At 50.7% G+C, this 17,973-nt stretch overlaps 1 protein-coding gene and 1 long non-coding RNA gene across 7 annotated transcripts in view; one reads left to right on the top strand and one right to left on the bottom strand.

Moving 5' to 3' along the window:
- Lrrk1 (leucine-rich repeat kinase 1) overlaps window positions 1–17,973 on the top strand; it is a 129,597-nt gene that overhangs the window by 92,009 nt on the left and 19,615 nt on the right. For 5 of the 6 annotated variants that reach the window (XR_391340.4, NM_146191.3, XM_006540839.4 and 2 more), the window contains 13 exons: window positions 83–212; window positions 808–920; window positions 1,325–1,539; window positions 3,912–4,076; window positions 5,433–5,605; window positions 6,600–6,720; window positions 7,090–7,249; window positions 8,617–8,893; window positions 10,927–11,098; window positions 13,996–14,159; window positions 14,566–14,705; window positions 16,890–17,139; window positions 17,644–17,810. Coding sequence is in view for 5 of the 6 variants with exons in the window: in NM_146191.3 (NP_666303.3) it covers window positions 83–212; window positions 808–920; window positions 1,325–1,539; window positions 3,912–4,076; window positions 5,433–5,605; window positions 6,600–6,720; window positions 7,090–7,249; window positions 8,617–8,893; window positions 10,927–11,098; window positions 13,996–14,159; window positions 14,566–14,705; window positions 16,890–17,139; window positions 17,644–17,810 (2,247 nt within the window). In the remaining variant the exon portion in view is untranslated. Of the gene's footprint in view, window positions 1–82; window positions 213–807; window positions 921–1,324; window positions 1,540–3,908; window positions 4,077–5,432; window positions 5,606–6,599; window positions 6,721–7,089; window positions 7,250–8,616; window positions 8,894–10,926; window positions 11,099–13,995; window positions 14,160–14,565; window positions 14,706–16,889; window positions 17,140–17,643; window positions 17,811–17,973 lie in introns of those variants that run through there. The other variant, XM_006540841.1, reaches the window with a different exon arrangement.
- Gm45989 lies at window positions 7,234–14,607 on the bottom strand. Its single transcript, XR_001778164.2, has 4 exons — window positions 14,542–14,607; window positions 12,399–12,681; window positions 12,009–12,198; window positions 7,234–10,164 (listed from the first exon to the last, which is right to left on the bottom strand). It is a non-coding gene; the product is annotated as a predicted gene, 45989 (long non-coding RNA).

The raw sequence follows: 17,973 nt of genomic DNA, 5'->3' as shown, positions 1-17,973 counted from the left end.
AGCCCTTTGTATAGCACCTCCACACTACGGTCACCTAGAACCGTGGAGAAGCATGGTGGTCTCTCTTGACTTTTCTTGGCAGCCTCCATGTTGGAATTCCCAGCTTTCCTAAGTGAGTCTTTGGAGGTCCTTTGTCTGAATGACAACCATCTTGATGCTGTTCCCCCATCGGTCTGCCTGCTGAAGAACCTCTCAGAGCTCTACTTGGGCAAGTAAGTTGGTGTTGAGGGCAGGAACAACCCTGTGAGACAGAAGTCTTCCCTTTCGTCGAGAGGGACCAGGCAGAAGGTCCATCTGAGAAGCAATAGCAGGGATTCCAGAATGGGTATGGAAGGTGGAGGGAGGAAGATGACTAGCCGTAGCTTGCTGCTTGGCTGGGAGACAGTGAGGAGACAGCTACATCCGTGATCCCTTCGTGTATTGAATTTTATAGTGTGCCAGGTCCTCCCTGTCAGGACCTTAAGCAGCATGCAAAACTTGAGTGCCATAGAATTGTTGCCTTAGGGTTGGAAATGCTGAGTCTAGCAAGAGGAAGTAGTGGCCATCTTAATAGTAATAAAAGAGAGGGTGTAGGTGTTGGATGGGGACCCAGTCTGAAGCCGTGAGGACCCACAGAAGACAGCACTAATGTTTTCATTCCTGACGATGCAGGGCCGTGGTGGGTTCAGTGTTTAAATGGAATATTGGAATTAAGGCCTAAGGCATGTGGCTTAGCGTGGAGCTTGACAGAAGCCACCACAGGCTGGGAAGGCTTAAGAGAGCTATGTTTGTGTGCGCGTTTCTCTCACGCTGACTTGTTCACTTCAGTAACCCTGGCCTCCGAGAGCTCCCTCCGGAGCTAGGCCAGCTGGGGAACCTCTGGCAACTGGACATTGAAGATCTGAACATTAGCAACGTGCCTGCGGAGGTCAGGAAAGAAGGTAAGGCCTCCTCAGCTCTGTTCCACTCACCACCTTAGAAGGATAACTTAGGTTCCCTTGGTAGACTTTAAGAATGGGGTCAGAGGGTAAATGAACCCAATTCCAGCCTCCCAGTTTGGGAAGATGCTGTGAAACTGAGCCTGACACGGCAGCTACCATGGTAATAAGGTTCAGGATGGCTAGGGAGTAAAGTATGCCAACTAGGGCAAGGATGTTGTCCTTCGGTTCTGACTTTCATACTTAAGTTTTGGAGCGGTTTTTATCATCCAGTCCCTCTCAAAGATCCCTGAAACATATAGAAATGGTCCCTTTGGGATGGAGTTTTCGCCTCTTAAAAATGTGAGTGCATTCCCTTTATACATCATCTAGGGGGCCCACCTTCTTCCTCCTCTGATTTCTCACAGGCCCGAAAGCAACACTGTCTTTCCTGCGTGCTCAGCTGCGCAAAGCAGAGAAGTGTAAGCTGATGAAGATGATCCTCGTGGGTCCCCCGCGCCAGGGCAAGTCCACACTCCTGGAGATCTTACAGACCGGGAAGGCCCCGCAGCTAGCACACAGTGAAGCCACCATCAGGACCACCAAGTGGGAGCTCCAGAGACCAGCAGGCTCCAAAGCCAAGGTGAAGAATGGTGGACATGCAGTCCCTGTGGGCGGGAAGGACCTCCCCCTGGGCTACTCTCTGTTCTCTTAGGTCTCCTGGGTCTTCTGGGTCTAAGGCCCAAGATGTTCTGTGCTGCTCTGGACCAGGTCTTGCCAAGAGCGACAAGTCTGTTCTTTCCATGACCTCGCTGTCTCTCTATCATAATGGAGTCAAGGCTCTCGGCCAGTGGCCCTCGACCCCAGCTGTCTGTTGGAGTCCCCTACGGGACTTTTAATGAACGCGTGCTCAGGCTTCAAAGCTGGCCTCCGTGACATAGACTCATACAGGCTAGGGCGGGGCTCCCCTGAGACTAAGAACAAAGTACCAAGGCAGGCAGTGAGAGATACCTCAGCATCTGGGCCCCTTAAAAGGAGAGCAAGAAGGCACCCCCAGGAGCCCATGCCCCCTTCCTGACTCCTGCTTCTGTTGAAGCTCTCCATAAGTCCTATTAAATGTCCTGTTGAAAATGAATTTTTCCCCACTGTGTCTGTCATCCTTGTTTCTGCTCAGGACCAAGCAGGTAGAAATAAACTTTTATTTTCTTTTTTAAACCTTTTGAATCAGAGAAAACCCAGTGGGATCTCAGGCATGCCACTCATGTTAGCTACTGTCATGTTGCTGTGACCAAAATACGAAATATCTCTCAGGAATGACTTAGAGGAGAGCATGTGTATTTTGGCTCATGGGCCCAGAGGGTTCAGCCCCCAGTCGCTTGGCCCCTTGTGTTGAGCAGGACATCATGACAACGGTTGAAGTGTGTGATGAGGACAGCTGTTCACATCATGGGGGTCGGGAAGCAGGAAGTGGCAGGAAGTGGCCAGGATAATATACTCCTGAGGACCCGCCTTTAGCAACCTACTTCCTCTATATGTCTTACGTTCCTGGGACTTCCTGAGATCTCACTAGCGAGGGACCAAGTGTTCAGAACAGAAACCTCCAGCAGGCACTTCAAATTCAAACTGTAGCCGCATTCCAACCAAAGAACACACAGAGAGCAGCTCCGCCCTGAGAGCCAGACAGTGCCGTCCTTATCATTTTATATGTGTTTCTGCCTTCTTGTGGCAACTCTGGGATCCAGGGCACAAAGAGGTCTGCAGGGTAGAAAGCAGAGAAGCTGTGTCCGGCTGGAGCATGGTTTTCTTCTCCAAGCCCAGGAGAATGAAAGGTTTGTTTGATTGCAGAGTTTGTCCCATGGCGAATCAGGGCAATCCAGGTTGAGAAATGGAGCTTTTAGGCTGAAGGTATAAGCTAACATACTCGGAGCTGGTCCTCTTTAGAATGGAGCCCTTGGAGGCAGGAGTACATGTCAGTGGGATAGCCTGTGCTTAGCCTGAACAAGGCCATGCGTTCAATCCCCAGCACCCAGAGTAAAAATAAGAACAGGGTCCTGCCTGCTGGGTTCAGAACGTCGAGATAATGAATACCAGGCACTCGGAGCAGACAGGGAGTGACTAGCTGACTCACGTCTCCAAGTTCTCTAGAATAACCAGAATCTTCTACAGCCCCCTTGGCTTTGCTGTTTTGACAGTGACCCAATCACTTTTGCTCCCAGCTGGTCTTCAGTGATTGGGCGCCCAGGCTTGAGGGGTGGATGGCATGAACCCTCCCCCCACCCCACCCCCTCACTTTAAAGCTGTTGCTGCTCTTGTGAGCACCGAGACCCACCCCCCTCTGTGCAGCTGACCTTTAGCTGGCGGAGAACAGCTGTCTGCTTTCATCTTTATACAAAACCAGGTCAGCATGCTGTCTCTGTCTTGGAGGCCAAAGTGCTGCCTCATGGAAATGACGCCTGGCTATGGCTAACTGCGGCCGGCCTCGGTTTCTCCGCCAGCTCTGAGCTCATGCAGTGATCCAGAAACCATTTACACGGCCTTCCTGGCAGCCCAGTTCCTGTTGTAGGATTCTCAAGTCCCATCCCGGGGGGGGGGGGGGGTTTCCCATCCTCGTTGGTGGGCTCTAACCTATGACCTACATGAGTTCAGGGACGCCTCCTCCATCTAGCCCTTGCACAGAGGGTGGGAGCCATGATGTCAAAGCGGGGGGTGGGGGGGGGTCTCCTGCAACCAGATGTCTTCCAACTGTGGGGAGTCTAAGTCGACCAACACAACAGGCCATGATCTCCTCAGAGACCCTGCTCTGTTAGCTTCAAATAGAAGCCCTCAGACGTCTACCTTTGTGCCACTGGGCAGGTTTCCCTGGCCAGGATTGTTAATTCCTAAGACACACTGGAGTCTGTAATTTTTCCATGGCCATGTCTTTTCCAGATGCGTTCCAAGTTGTACGTTTTATTGTGGTTTCCTTGTCCCCTTGGTCACTCAAATGCCCCCTTCTGTGCCTTGTTGCTCAAGTAGGTTGAGTCCGTAGAGTTCAACGTCTGGGACATCGGGGGTCCGGCCAGCATGGCCACGGTCAATCAGTGCTTCTTCACAGACAAGGCGCTGTATGTGGTGGTCTGGAACCTGGCACTGGGAGAGGAAGCCGTGGCCAACCTCCAGTTCTGGCTGCTCAACATTGAGGTGAGGAGACGCCTCCTTTGCCCTCTAGTGCTCAGGTCCCAGCATGCCACGGTTCTGTGGTCTGAAGCATTGTGTGGGTTATGATAAAAGGAACCACATAAGGAAAAGACACTCTTCTTGTTGAAGGGCTCCCCCAGAGGGCCTCCTGGGCTCAAGGGCTCAGTCAGTGTGCTTGCCATTTTCTTCCTTCCTTCCTTCCTTCCTTCCTTCCTTCCTTCCTTCCTTCCTTCCTTCCTTTCTTTTTTTCTTTTTTTCTTTTTGGTTTTTTTGAGACAGGGTTTCTCTGTGTAGCTCTGGCTGTCCTGGAACTCACTCTGTAGACCAGACGAACTCAGAAATCTGCCTGCCTCCGCCTCTGCCTCCTCCGCCTCCGCCTCCGCCTCGCCTCCGCCTCCACCTCCGAGTGCTGGGATTAAAGGCGTGCGCTTACCACCTATAGGGTTGCAGATCCCTTTAGCTCCTTGGCTACTTTCTCTAGCTCCTCCATTGGGAGCCCTGTGATCTATCCATTAGCTGACTGTGAGCATCCACTTCTGTGTTTGCTAGGCCCCGGCATAGTCTCACAAGAGACAGCCACATCTGGGTCCTTTCAATAAAATCTTGCTAGTGTATGCAATGGTGTCAGCGTTTGGATGCTGATTATGGGGTGGATCCCTGGATATGGCAGTCTCTTCATGGTCCATCCTTTCATCTCAGCTGCAACCCTATAGGTGGAACAACATTATGAACTAACCAGTACCCCGGAGCTCTTGACTCTAGCTGCATATGTATCAAAAGATGGTCTAGTCGGCCATCACTGGAAAGAGAGGCCCATTGGACTTGCAAACTTTATATGCCCCAGTACAGGGGAACGCCAGGGCCAAAAAGGGGGAGTGGGTGGGTAGGGGAGTGGGGGTGGGTGGGTATGGGGGACTTTTGGTATAGCATTGGAAATGTAAATGAGCTAAATACCTAATTAAAAATGGAAAAAAAAAAAGGCATGCGCTACCATGCCCGGCTTGCTTGTCATTTTCTTATTTACCTTAAATCCAATAACCCTGTGCATGCAAGGCAGGCAGAACTCCCTCTCAGTGTGAAGATGCCATTGGCCGGACACGGGCCTCTCCCTCAGGTAGGCAGAAGGACCAGGCATCCCTCTCCATGAGCTAAATACAGCACCATTGCCTGGAGCAGATCAGTTCATAAGTGTTCGTGCCCCTCAGTTCATAACGGACCCATGATGTTAGAGTCTGCTAGATGGTGGCCGAGCATGGACCACTAGCATCCAAGGTTGGCATCCTTGCACACTGAGGAAACTGTTTTCCATTCTTTATTCGGGGGAAAGATATAGGGCTTAGCTATGGGGTTCTGTTTCAGGCCAAGGCCCCAAATGCCGTTGTGCTGGTGGTCGGGACACACCTGGACCTAATCGAAGCTAAGTTCCGAGTGGAGAGGATAGCAACCCTGCGTGCCTACGTGCTGGCCCTCTGCCGCTCGCCATCGGGCTCCAGGGCTACGGGCTTCCCGGACATCACTTTCAAACACTTGCAGTGAGTATTGCCTACTTCTCTCGCTCGCTAAGATCCCATCCTGCCTGGAATCTGTCATGGGGATGAGCCAGGCTCCTCTGGAGAGAGGATGGCACCCTAAGCAAGGGATAACCCATTAGATGATTAGAGAGACAGGGTTTCCAGACTCCAGAACTGTCCTTCTTTCCTTCCTGGGCCCTCTCCTCCCATAAGGGCCAGTGCCAAGAGCACACAGCTCCCACGGAACAGAGACACGTGAACCTGAGCACCATCCACAGTACTTTCAGATCACTGATCACGGACCAGCATCCCAGTCCTTGCATTGGATCTGCTCACGAGAACTGAGAGCAACTGCTGAGTCTGAAAGCAGCGGCAGACTGTGAAGCAGGGTGGGCTGGTGCTAAGGAGACTAGCCACCCCGGGTGTGTCACTCAATTAACCTCTTGTCAGTAGCCACCACATCGCTAGGGCTGTGATGCTCAGGCCGTGAATCTGAGGCTCAGTAACAGACGTGAGAATCCCTGAGCGTGTGTTGCTGCAGCTACTCTAGGATTCCCTCACTCTGGGTGTGACGGCATGAGTGCTGTGCACAGGTCAGGATGGCCTGTCAGTCAGAATACAGCACCAGGATTTGGAGGGACTCCTGGTATTGCCCCCAAGAAAGACTTGGAAGGGTCTTTAATAACAGGACTGCTGGCTGGTTCATAGTCACAGCCCCAATATGTATGTCTCTTTCTAAGCTGGCACCCTTGGGAGGCCCAGTACCTCTGGGCCTTCCTCTTCCCCTGTGAACTCAGCCTATTGGGAAGACAGACCAAAGCAGCATGTTGTAGGACATCCAACATGGGGCTGTGCACAGAGAAAGGCCTCCAAAGCCTTCCTTCCTAGTCTCTCTTTCAATGACTTCTCGAGGTTTGTGGCTATTTGGGACAAATCTCCAGGGAAACAGGGATGCTATGTGCCCCCGAAGCAAAGAGGTGGTCTGTTGATTAAGCCCCAGTGTTTGCACATACAGTGAGATCTCCTGCAAGAATCTGGAAGGGCAGGAGGGGCTGCGGCAACTGATCTTCCACGTCACGTGCAACATGAAGGATGTGGGTAGCACTATCGGCTGTCAAAAACTCGCCGGCAGGCTGGTGAGTGTCCCCGCATCCCATCAGGTCAGAGGTTCCTCCTTTCCACTGTTGGGGTCCACACTTCCGTCCCCCTTTTGCTATAAGGCACATGGGTGTGTTTAAAGGTCAGTAGTGCCAGGTGGGGGCAGGGAAGGATCCTTGGCCATCACAATAGTCCTGGCATCACTAGATCTGCCGTTACCCTGTGTGTGTGTCCCCAACAGAGGTAGAGCAAAGCCATGCTCAGAGATGTGTCTGCAGTTCTAATGCTGTAAAGGCACATCCTCTGGTCCTAGGACCATATAGTGAGGACGATGGTGGGGAGTGTTGGTGCAGGCAGCACGCACCCCTGGCACCTGATAGGCCCATCTTTGCCCCACCCGCACCCAGATCCCCAGGAGCTACATAAGCCTACAGGAGGCCGTGCTGGCTGAGCAACAGCGCCGCAGTCTGGGTGACCAAGTACAGTATCTGACGGACAGGCAGCTGGACCAGCTGGTAGAGCAGACGCCTGGCAATGATATCAAAGACTATGAAGACCTGCAGTCTGGTAGGCCAGGAGTGGGTACCCAGGCATTGGTATGGGGGACCGGAAGGCTGGCGGAGGGTGGGGTGAGACATCTGTGAGGGTCCTGTTCATCACATCTCCACCTGGACCCTCAGCACAGCAGGCTAGCAGGTTTACGTGACAGCACTCAACACTGCCTGGAGTCTGCCTGCCCATGTGCTGCCTCCCTCCACTTTTCCTTGCTACCCCACCCCTACCATCCCTCCACCTGCCCCTTTTTCCTTGGACAGAGAACATGGCAGCTGTTCTGCAGAGGATGCACGACAGGCAAAAGTCAAACTGGTCACCACCCTCCAGGACTTTGGTCCAGGCTAAACAATTACAACCAGTTCTTATTGTTCATGGTAGTTAGCATCTAAAATGTCGCTATGGCTACTGCGTTGGCAGATACAGACCATTGCTCCTGGAGGAAGATAAGGTTAGGTTCTTGTCTGCTTCTAGTCACACTGGCATCAATGAAGCAGTCAATAACCTTGTTTCACATATGCCTCTGTTCTGGTTTCCTTTCATTTGGTGTGATAAAATATGCTGACCACAGCAACTTAGAGGAGGAGAGGGTTGACTTGGCTTACAATTCCAGGTTCCAGTCCATCACTATGAGTAAGTCAAAGCAGAAATCCTGGAAGTTCATCACATCACATCACATCCACAGTCAAGAGGAAAGGGAAACAAATGGACTCCTGCTGGCTGATTGCTCAGTTCCTTGCTAGCCTTCTTCTTTTTTATACTACTTAGGATTCCCTGTCTAGGGAATGGTGCCACCCACAATGGGCTATATCAATTAATAAGGTAGTCTCCCACAGATACGCCCACAGGCCAAACTGATCTAGCTCATTCCTCAATTGCAATTCTTCTACGTGATTCTTGATTGTATCAAGTTAACAATATACACATACACCTTATCTAATTATGTAACAGGTATTGCTGAAATATTAGGTCATGCAGTGGCCTTTATATAATTTCTGCCTCAACACTGTTTATCTAATGACATATTTTCTCTGTAAATCACAGTCTTGTACGTAGAAACACTAGACAACCTTTTAGCCCTGTTTTGGAGGGTCATTTTAGACAGCAAAATTACCTCCCAGATAACATGGCAATCAATAGACCATAGAAGGGACACTCACGGGATAAGAGCTCGGTTAGGAACATGTACATGGGACCACTCACACTTTGCATGCAGCTCAGCAAGTACCTACACAGAACTGTGGAAGCGCCTCACGGGTTGCTTTAGGAGGATCATGAGTAAATGTCATCATGGGCCTGGCATGCCAGAAGTCTTGGTTTCTTCCTGAGTCCCCTTTGGTCCCATGTGGTTCTGACACAGCTTCCTCCCTCCCTCTTGGCAGCCATCAGCTTCCTCATAGAAACTGGGACCCTGCTGCACTTTCCAGACACGAGCCATGGCCTAAGGAACCTCTACTTCCTGGATCCCATCTGGCTCTCTGAATGCCTGCAGAGGATCTTTAACATCAAGGGCTCGCGGTCAGTGGCAAAGAATGGGGTGATCCAAGCGGAAGACCTCAGGATGCTGCTGGTGGGGACAGGCTTCACACAGCAGACTGAGGAGCAATACTTCCAGTTCCTTGCCAAGTTCGAGATTGCCCTCCCTGTTGCCAATGACAGGTAAGCCCACAGCCCGGAGTCTTCTGAAGGAAGGAAGGAATGGGGTCTTAGGATAATGGTGGCCTCACTAAGATTTCCAGGGCTACCACCACCCAGGATAACTAGCTCCTGGGGATGTCCAGTTGCCCCATGTAGGAGAGCAGGAGAGTAGACACAGGGGCCCCACTTCAATGACTCCATATCTGGTGTCATGGGCTACTCTTGGGGCAGTTGGAAAAAGTCTACCTATCAACCATGAATTACCTAACCCAATGATCCCTGGCTTAAATAGGGATACCTAGTTCATTACATTTAGTGTGGTTAGTTTTAGAGTTGGGTACAAGTCCGGTAGCTTCTCATTTGTTTTATATTTATAGCATTCGGTTTGTTCCTTGGTTCCTTCTGTTCTACCTTCTTCTGGGTTAATCACTTTTCTAGTCTTTGTATTCATCCTATCTGTTCTAGATGCCTTGTGTGGTCCTACTAGGTGTTAGAATACCCATCCTTAGTAGTGTCTTCTCACATGCCTCTTCCCAACATCACCCATATCACTCCATGTCAGCATTCATCTTCCTGGACATCACAACTGCCAACGTCCCAAACCCTGAAGTGGGACCCCTGAGAGGGCTGAGGAGGCACATGGGGTCCAGAGCTCCAGCGGCTACCCAGCCTCCAGAAGATGCCATGGCTCATGCCATTCACTTCCTGGGTTTGATGCTGGTATGGCCATGAGGCAGCAACTGGTGTCCAAAATCCGTAGTCCTTTGTGATATATCTGCCATAGAACACACCGCTTCTCTGTCCCCAACACCAGAGCCCTACAATACCACCAGAGACTTCTGGGGAACTGGGCTGCTCCCTTGGAAGCCATTTTAGAGAGTCTGTTGGTGCAATCTGGGCATCCATAGAGACATCCCTGCTTTACCCTTGGCTGTGTGGGTTTGGGAGGGGTCTCAAGACCTTCTTGCTCCCTTTGTAAGACCTTCTTGCTCCCTTTGTATGGGGCCATGAGCTGAGTCCTAAAGAGAGAAGCCTCAAAAAGGAATTCAAGGTCTGTGATTTCTAGGAGACACAATCTCATGGCAGACTTTTTGGTCCTGTAGCTTATTTGGACAATTTCTGCTCCTTCTTCGGTGTCCCCTGAGCCTTAGGTAGAGGAGGTGTGTTGTAGGTGGATCATTTGCAGCTGGGCAACCTACAATCAGTTGTCTCTGCAGTTTGACCAATTATGACAGTAGTCTCTGTCAGCTGCAAAAGGAGCTTCCATGATGAGGGGTGAGAGCCGCAGTGATCTGTGAGTATAAGGATGAGTTTTAGAATGCAGTTAGGACATTTTCTGGTCTCCATGGGCCCTATACACATGGCATACAGAGATACATGCAGGCAAAACAGCTATACGCATCATTATCATCATCATCGTCGTCTCTTTTAAAAGAGGAAAGAACCTAGCCACTGAGTCTCCAGGATACCCTGTACCTGCCCCCTCATCTCACAGCACATAGTGGATGTCACTTTCCAGATGCATTTGTAGGGAGGGGCTTCCCAGCAGTCAGCTCTTTAAAATGGCAATGGACAAGCACACCTAGGTCATGCAGTGATGCAAGGTTTTAACCATGACCACATGTGCTTTCGTTCCCATAAAACATGTGTTTTGTGCGAACTCTCCATGTTCTCAGCTTTAAGGCAGTTGTGTTGTTTTAGTTAGCCAAGGACAATAAATAGTTTCAAGGACCAGCAGCAGTTACCCTGACCCCAGTATCTGTGCTGTCCTCAGAGCTCTGCAGCTGCATTCTCGGCTTTCCTCCACCAACCCAAGTGGATGTTAAGTGAGTTCACAACCACAACCCAGTTTTCTGAGAAGCAACTTCGATTTGCTGAGTCTGGCATTCTTATGCCTTTACATCTTCCCTCTGCCTCGCTCTAGTGTCTCGAACTCCGTAGGGAGGGCCTCTGGCAAGCTGCGCCTTGTCAGCCCATACCTTCCCACGATCCAGCATCTTTAGGGGCCAGGGTCTCAGGCCATGATAATCAACCTCTCCCTTTATGTGTTTCAGCTACCTCCTACCACACCTCCTTCCATCCAAGCCTGGGCTGGACACCCACAGCATGCGGCACCCAATGGCTAACACCATCCAGCGGGTGTTTAAGATGAGCTTCGTGCCTGTTGGCTTCTGGCAACGGTTCATAGCACGGATGCTAATCAGCTTGGCTGAGATGGACCTGCAGGTAGCATGGTTTTCAGCACACTGTTGGGGGAAAACTACATCCTCTGTGCTAGTGAGACCTAACTGAAGGTTGCCCTCCTGAAGAGTTGTAACTGATGTAGGGTCAGGAAGTAAATGTAGCATGAATCCATTGTCCTTGGTTGGGAACGCCAAATTTTTACCCATCTTGCTTAGACTACTGCCTCCTCAAGTTACGGTCCCAAATGTTAGCCATTTCCAAGTTACTGTGGAACTTGTTCTAGCAGAAGCAGGGTCCACCACGAAGCCACCATGGTTTTGGTGCAGTAGTTATGAACTGGGCCAAGAACTAGCATTTAAAATCGTGTCCCAGCACCATGACTTCATGGTCTTGCTATCCTGGGTGTTGTGATTATAAAAAGATAAATAGGTATAAGATTATATGTTCTATGGGGGTGTGGTGAGGTATGGGGGGAGGGGGTGCCTCACCAGGCCCATGTCAAGGCATCCCTTCCACCTGAGGGACCAGCCACACGACCGTATAGTATACAATAGAGTTTATTCGGGGCATGGGGAAGGGAGTTGAGAGGGTAGTAGAGGCAGAGAAAGGCAGAGAGAAGGAGAGACTAGAGAAAAAGAGGCTGGCCATGGCCAGTGGAAAGGGGGGAAGGGAAGGGGGAGAAAAGAGCCTAAGAGGGCAAGAGAGAAGCAAGCGGGAAGAAGGAATAAGAGAGGGAGGAGGGGGTAAGCAGCCCCTTTTACAGTGGGCCAGGCCTACCTGGCTGTTGCCAGGTAACTGTGGGGGTGGAGTCCAGACAGAATACCAACACTGGTTATACACTTTGGCTCACCTAAGAGGAATCCATGACTGACACAGCCCTTCCCGGATCACTCAAATGTAAAAGCTTGGTTGTAAGCACCCATACATAAGTACCGTTGTAAGGACAACTTACAGGAGTTGGTTCTCTCCGTTCACCTTGTAGCCCCAGGGATTGAACTCAGGTTGTCAAGCTTAGCAATGAGCATCTGTACTAAGCCATCTCGCTGGAGAATCTAAGGATTGGCATTAGATGTGCATCCCTGCATCACTCCAGCTTTGTAAAGCTCCCTGATGATACCACTCTGCAGCCAAGCTTGGAACCACTGTTGGAAAAAAAAAAAAATTCCTTGCTTTGGTTACAAAGAAGAGCCAGACCAAGGCTCGTGTTCTGTGGGTCCAACTAGAATTACAGAGAGGGGGCCATGTTGTCAGTCAACAGTAATTCCATGCAAGGCAGTCATACAGAAGTAATGGAGCAGTAGTTCTCAAAGTGGGGTTCACAGACCAGCAAAACTGACCTCACCTGTGATCCTGTGAGAGATGCTCACTGGCAAGCCCCAACTCCAGATTTACCACCTCAGAAACTTCAGGAAGGAGTCCTGCTGTGTTGTTGACAGCACCGCCAGGGGCTCGTGCCACACGCTACAGTTTGTGAGTCCCTGGCATGCACTCGGACTGTTGAAGTGTTGAATCTTTTTGACACTGATCTCTGCTTGAGTTTGCTTTTGCCAGCCTCCCATTAGATTGCCATTACTGAATTATAACGCCTTGGCTCGGTAAAGATGCTCTTTGATCTGTCCCATTTTCTGTGAAGAAAAATAAACATAAGAGGCTGAAAAAATCAATCAAGACTGTTGCACCCTGTGTCGAGATGGCAGAGGGCTTGAGGGGGTTGTCTTGTTGTGATGTCAAAATGGTTCACTGTCTAACCGTGTGCTGGCGCTGCCTCTCCTAGGGTTCCCTCTGTCTTCTGCCCTCCATTTGAACCGTGTCCTGCTGTGTTCTAAGTGGGAGGTCACTATGCCCCACACACACACATTGTGGGAGGCTGAGCTCAAGGGGGGCGGGGAGAGGAGGGCTGGGTGGGATCACCAACAGCAGGTCTGGCTGAATAATCAATACAGAATGAAATCCTGTTAAAATTCAGATGGAAGAGAAGGGAGAAAAAGTTCAGCCTCAGATTCATCAAAGACATGCAGATTTGCACAGCGAGTCTCTATTTGCTGATCTGTCGCACCAACAAAGAGCCCAGCCAAGAAGCCCAGCCCCCAGCCCCAGTGGGCAGTGAATGTGATAATAGTCTCTTCCTTTTCAAACCTCCCTATGCATCCAGAGCCTTAAAACCGCCAGACCCTAGACCGGGCATCCCACTGTTCAATCTACACTGGAACCAGAGAAATTTTCCTGTGTTTCTCATGTGTGTGGCACTCTATGTTGAAGGGACCGGAAGGGCCAACCTAGTAGAAAGGAAAGGTTCAAGAAATCACTATCATCGCCTTCGGGAAATGAATTTTAAGTGTTTTCAATGGCATGGGAACCATGACGTTTTCAAAGTATACCTTGTTGTCTGCTAGAGTCTGGGGCATAGTGGGCAGGCGTATACCACTCACTGAGCTATATCCCCAAGCCAAAGATCGTGCAGAATGAGATACACAATCCGAATCATTGTGTGTGTGGGGGTGGTGGTTTGGGTTTTTTGTTTTGTTTTTGTTTTGTTTTTTATACATATTTTGTAATTAGACTCCTAGACTCGTACCTACTCGTACCTTCCTGCTGGGTTAAATTAAATTGTTGCTTGCTTATTTTCTCTGCCATATTTTTCTGTCCGGTCCACATTATCTAATGTAAGTGTTCACTTGTGAAGTTAGGGAGGAAAGTCTTGAGAGAACAGCCTATTTGTAATCACTAGGAGAATCTGTTCCCAGGGAACCCAGGAGACCCTTCCACACCATGTGGCCTTTGACTTGGCAGCCGGGGAAAAGCAGCAGGCGTGGGAGGCACGGGTGGGAAAGATGCAGCGATTTATCAAGATGGGGCCGGGTCGGCCTGCTCAGAGCTCCGCACAAGGCCAACGAGGAGCCCAGAATTCTTAAACAGGCCCTTTCTCTCTCGTCTTTCAGCTTTTTGAAAACAAGAAGAATACGAAAAGCAGGAACCGGAAAGTCACTATTTACAGTTTTACAGGGAGCCAGAGAAACCGCTGCAGTACATTCCGAGTCCGAAGAAATCAGACCATCTACTGGCAGGAAGGGCTGCTGGTCACTTTCGATGGGGGCTACCTCAGGTGGGAACATTGGGGAGCCCCCTGCTAGGTCAGCATGGTAGCCAAGCAGCAGTCCTGTGAGAGTCCTGACTTAGTGCCCTTCCCATTTGGAGTCCAGAGTTCTGCTCCTGAGGAAAGCTTATCATGGTAGCTTGCTAGAAATAGAGACCTTCCCTGGAATGTCCCGCTGGCCCCATCTTCCTACCCTTCCCCAACTCCTTCTTCAGGATAGACTGAGGGAAGCCATAGTCCAGGGTTTCAGTTCACTCCAGTTGGGGGAATAGGGACAAGAACAAATTAGATAATAAAACAGGTATCTAAACAGGAGAGCCACCCCAATATCCTACAGGGCACACAGATCCTGGGGGTCCCCTGGGAATCGCCCCAGGTTCCTGACACTGACCTCCTTTTCATTTCCGGGTTACAGTGTGGAATCCTCAGATGTGAACTGGAAAAAGAAAAAAAGCGGAGGAATTAAAATCATCTGCCAGTCAGAGATGAGGGACTTCTCGGCAATGGCTTTTATCACAGACCATGTCAACTCCCTGATTGACCAGTGGTTCCCTGGTAAGAGAATATTCTGGAACCAAGCCTTTGATCATGCTTACATAAACATATATATGTATGTATATATATATATATGTGTGTGTGTGTGTGTGTGTGTGTGTGTGAATATATGTGTATATGTGAATAGATGTATATCATATATATCTATGCATATGACATACATATATACATATACATAATACATACACATATACATATATATGTCATATGTGTATATGGGTATATCTGACTGCCTCTTTGAGAAAGTGAAGTTGCCACCAGGATTCAGTCTTTTGCTAAGAGTGCTGCTCCAGGTTAGGACAGGAGGTCCTGTGGGATTAAGTGTGACAGAGGGTATGTGTCACAAGACAGAACTAGTTAGGTCTCCTGGATGCCTACAATATATGGGAGGGATGTCTCAGGGTCCCACACGTGGCCCAATGACATTGTTAGTGTGATTCATACCTGGTTTATGTAAGTTGAAATCAATGGGCTTGCCATCAGGGGGACCCAAATGTGGAGGGCTGTCCCTGGTGTCAATGAGGGGGAGGGCAGAGCTGCGATGCCAGTTCCTCCTTCCCAGTATGCCCCTACCAGTCCTGGTCAAGAGCAAACCACCCACACAGCCCTTCTCAGACTCTTTGAATCCATTTCCCTACTGACAACTGACCCAAAGAAAATACTTTTTGAAGCGAAGCCCCTGGGGGCCTCTGTTTGTTTTGCTGCTGGGGTGGACAGAGAGCAGACAGAGGGGAGTGGGGTGGGTGGGGTGGAAGGTAGGGTAAGGAGGGTGGGGGTGGGGTAGGGGGTGGGGGTGGGAGTGGCTTTGGAGCAGCAAGCAGCAGGAATGCAGCTTAGGGGAGGAGCCCGCTGAGGGGAGGAGCCCGCTGAGGGGAGGAGCCCGCTGAGGGGAGGAGCCCGCTGAGGGGAGGAGCCCGCTGAGGGGAGGAGCCCGCTGAGGGGAGGAGCCCGCTGAGGGGAGGAGCCCGCTGAGGGAGTCTCTTTGCAGTCTCTGGAAACCAGAGGGGGGAATTCTGGATGGCTTGTCTGTCAGACAGGCCTCTATGAACTGGTCTACTCACCTGCCCCAGAGTCTTACATCCCAAGAGGACAATGGGAAGGTGCTTAAGGATGCCACTGGATACATATTGCAGACACAGAGTCCTGCTCCCTTGCATATTGCTTCAAAGAGTGACCAACATGTACAGTGGCTTTAGGAAGGGGATTCTCAGAGAAAACAGCCACAATGTGAGTCAGGGTGACTAGAGGGCTCTTGGCCAGCCAATGGGGCTCCCAAGCCCTGTATCAACTCTCCAGCCTCTTAGTAGCTCCCTAACCAGCCTGTGCCCCGCCCCAGTAGGAGCTAGGGATTTGGCAGGTAAGCCACTTAGCCAGCAATCTGAGAGAGAAGAAACTCAGCCAAGCAAGCCTTTGAGACAAGATGCCCGAGAGCCAGCGACCAAGAGTCTCTCCCTGTGGATGTCAAATGCACCCAGGACATCTAGGAATCCATACTGTCCTGTACAAAGCAGGTCACTGCCCTGCCCAGGGTACTTTCATGAGTGTTTCTCAGTACCTCCTAATGAGAGGGACACAGAAAAGATGTATAGCCTAATAGGGGAACCCACATCAAGTGTCCAGCTTCCCCATGATCTTTTGTATTCATTATCCCCTGCATTTAAGTTCCCTAGAGCACGCCAGTAGGCCCTCCGTTTCTAACCAGTACTAACTGTGGTTAGAGTAATGGACTATAGCTCAGATTCGGCCCCAGTCATTCAGGTAAAGTCTCCACCACTCCCGTCTTGCCTTCCTCTACCAGCCTTCCAATGAATGCAAGCAACTCAGTGTCTAGAGCATGGGGTAACCCCTCTGTGGTGAGTCCTTTGGGATCAACAATTTCCCTGTCCAAAATGTCACTGGAAGGCAAGGACAGTTGGTATATGCTATAACCCCAGAATTTAGAAAGCTGAGACCAGAGGATCTTGAGTTTGAGACCAGCCTCAGCTATATAGCCAAACCCTGCCTTACAATCAAAACCAAAGCAATAAGTCACCACAGAGCAGTACTGGATTTCTGGCTCTCCTGGGCCCAGGTAGGAGCAGAAAGAACCTCTGATTTAAAAGCCAGCCAGGCTCAGAGTTCTAGGGTACTGCTCAGAACACCCACGGCCGGTTCACAGGAGCTGTCCCCTCTGTTCCCATTTAGCCCTGACGGCCACAGAAAGTGACGGGACCCCACTGATGGAGCAGTACGTACCCTGCCCTGTCTGTGAAGCATCCTGGGCCCAGCATGCAGATCCAAACGAGAGGTCAGAGAGCGTGCAGTACTTTGATATGGAAGACTGTGTGCTCACAGCCATCGAACGGGACTTCATCTCCTGCCCCAGACACCCAGACCTCCCAGTACCACTTCAGGAGCTTGTACCAGAGCTGTTCATGACTGACTTCCCAGCCAGGTATGCCCCATGGTCCCTCCCAGGACAGGGAGGCAGGCTATGTGCCTCTCCGACCAGTTCACGGCTTAGCGCTGTAACCATGGGGTGACAGACAGTAATTGTTCCAACCATTCCTTCCTGCCGAGTCTCAGGTGACTTAGATTCCCCCATCCTAAGCTTCCTGAAAGTAATTAGACCAATGGCTTTCTACTGGAGTCCTCAGCAGGCCCTGCTGCCCTTGGCTCACAAAGCAACAGGGCCACCTTCTCTCTCTGCTCCTCTGCGAGGTTAGCACACTTCCTCTCTGTGTCCCTGCGATGTAGCCACCATACAGAGCAGGAGACTGAGATTGCATAGGCTGTACAGGTTTACCCCTGACATGTGATAGATCCAGGGTTAGCCTAGATCAATCCAACCTCAAGTGGCTTTGAACTGTTATTCCCCCCAGAGGGAAAACTAGCAACCGAGTCCAGGACATGCCCTGCCTGAGGTTGGAGGCTTAACCCCTCCCTGTGTGTGCTCTAGGCTCTTCCTGGAGAACAGCAAGCTGGAGCACACGGAGGGTGAGAACAGCATTCTGGGCCAAGGTGGCAGTGGCACAGTCATCTACCAGGCCCGGTACCAGGGCCAGCCTGTGGCTGTGAAGAGGTTCCATATCAAGAAGTTCAAGAATTCTGCTAATGCCCCAGCAGGTAACGGGGTCATAGCCAGCACGTTTTCTTCGGATACATGAGCCCTCTTGTGTCTGACCTCCAGGCTACCTTAGGGAGGACAGAGGTCGTGTGCACGTGGAGCAGGAGGGGGATTTGGGGGCTGGTATAGTTGGTGCAGCTCTGCTTTGTGCCTGGCCTGGCA

This window comes from Mus musculus, chromosome 7 (assembly GCF_000001635.26).
Source record: "Mus musculus strain C57BL/6J chromosome 7, GRCm38.p6 C57BL/6J".
NCBI lineage: Eukaryota > Metazoa > Chordata > Mammalia > Rodentia > Muridae > Mus > Mus musculus.
The sequence above is the reverse complement of the archived record's forward strand: the minus strand, read 5'-3'. Positions and strand labels throughout refer to the sequence as shown.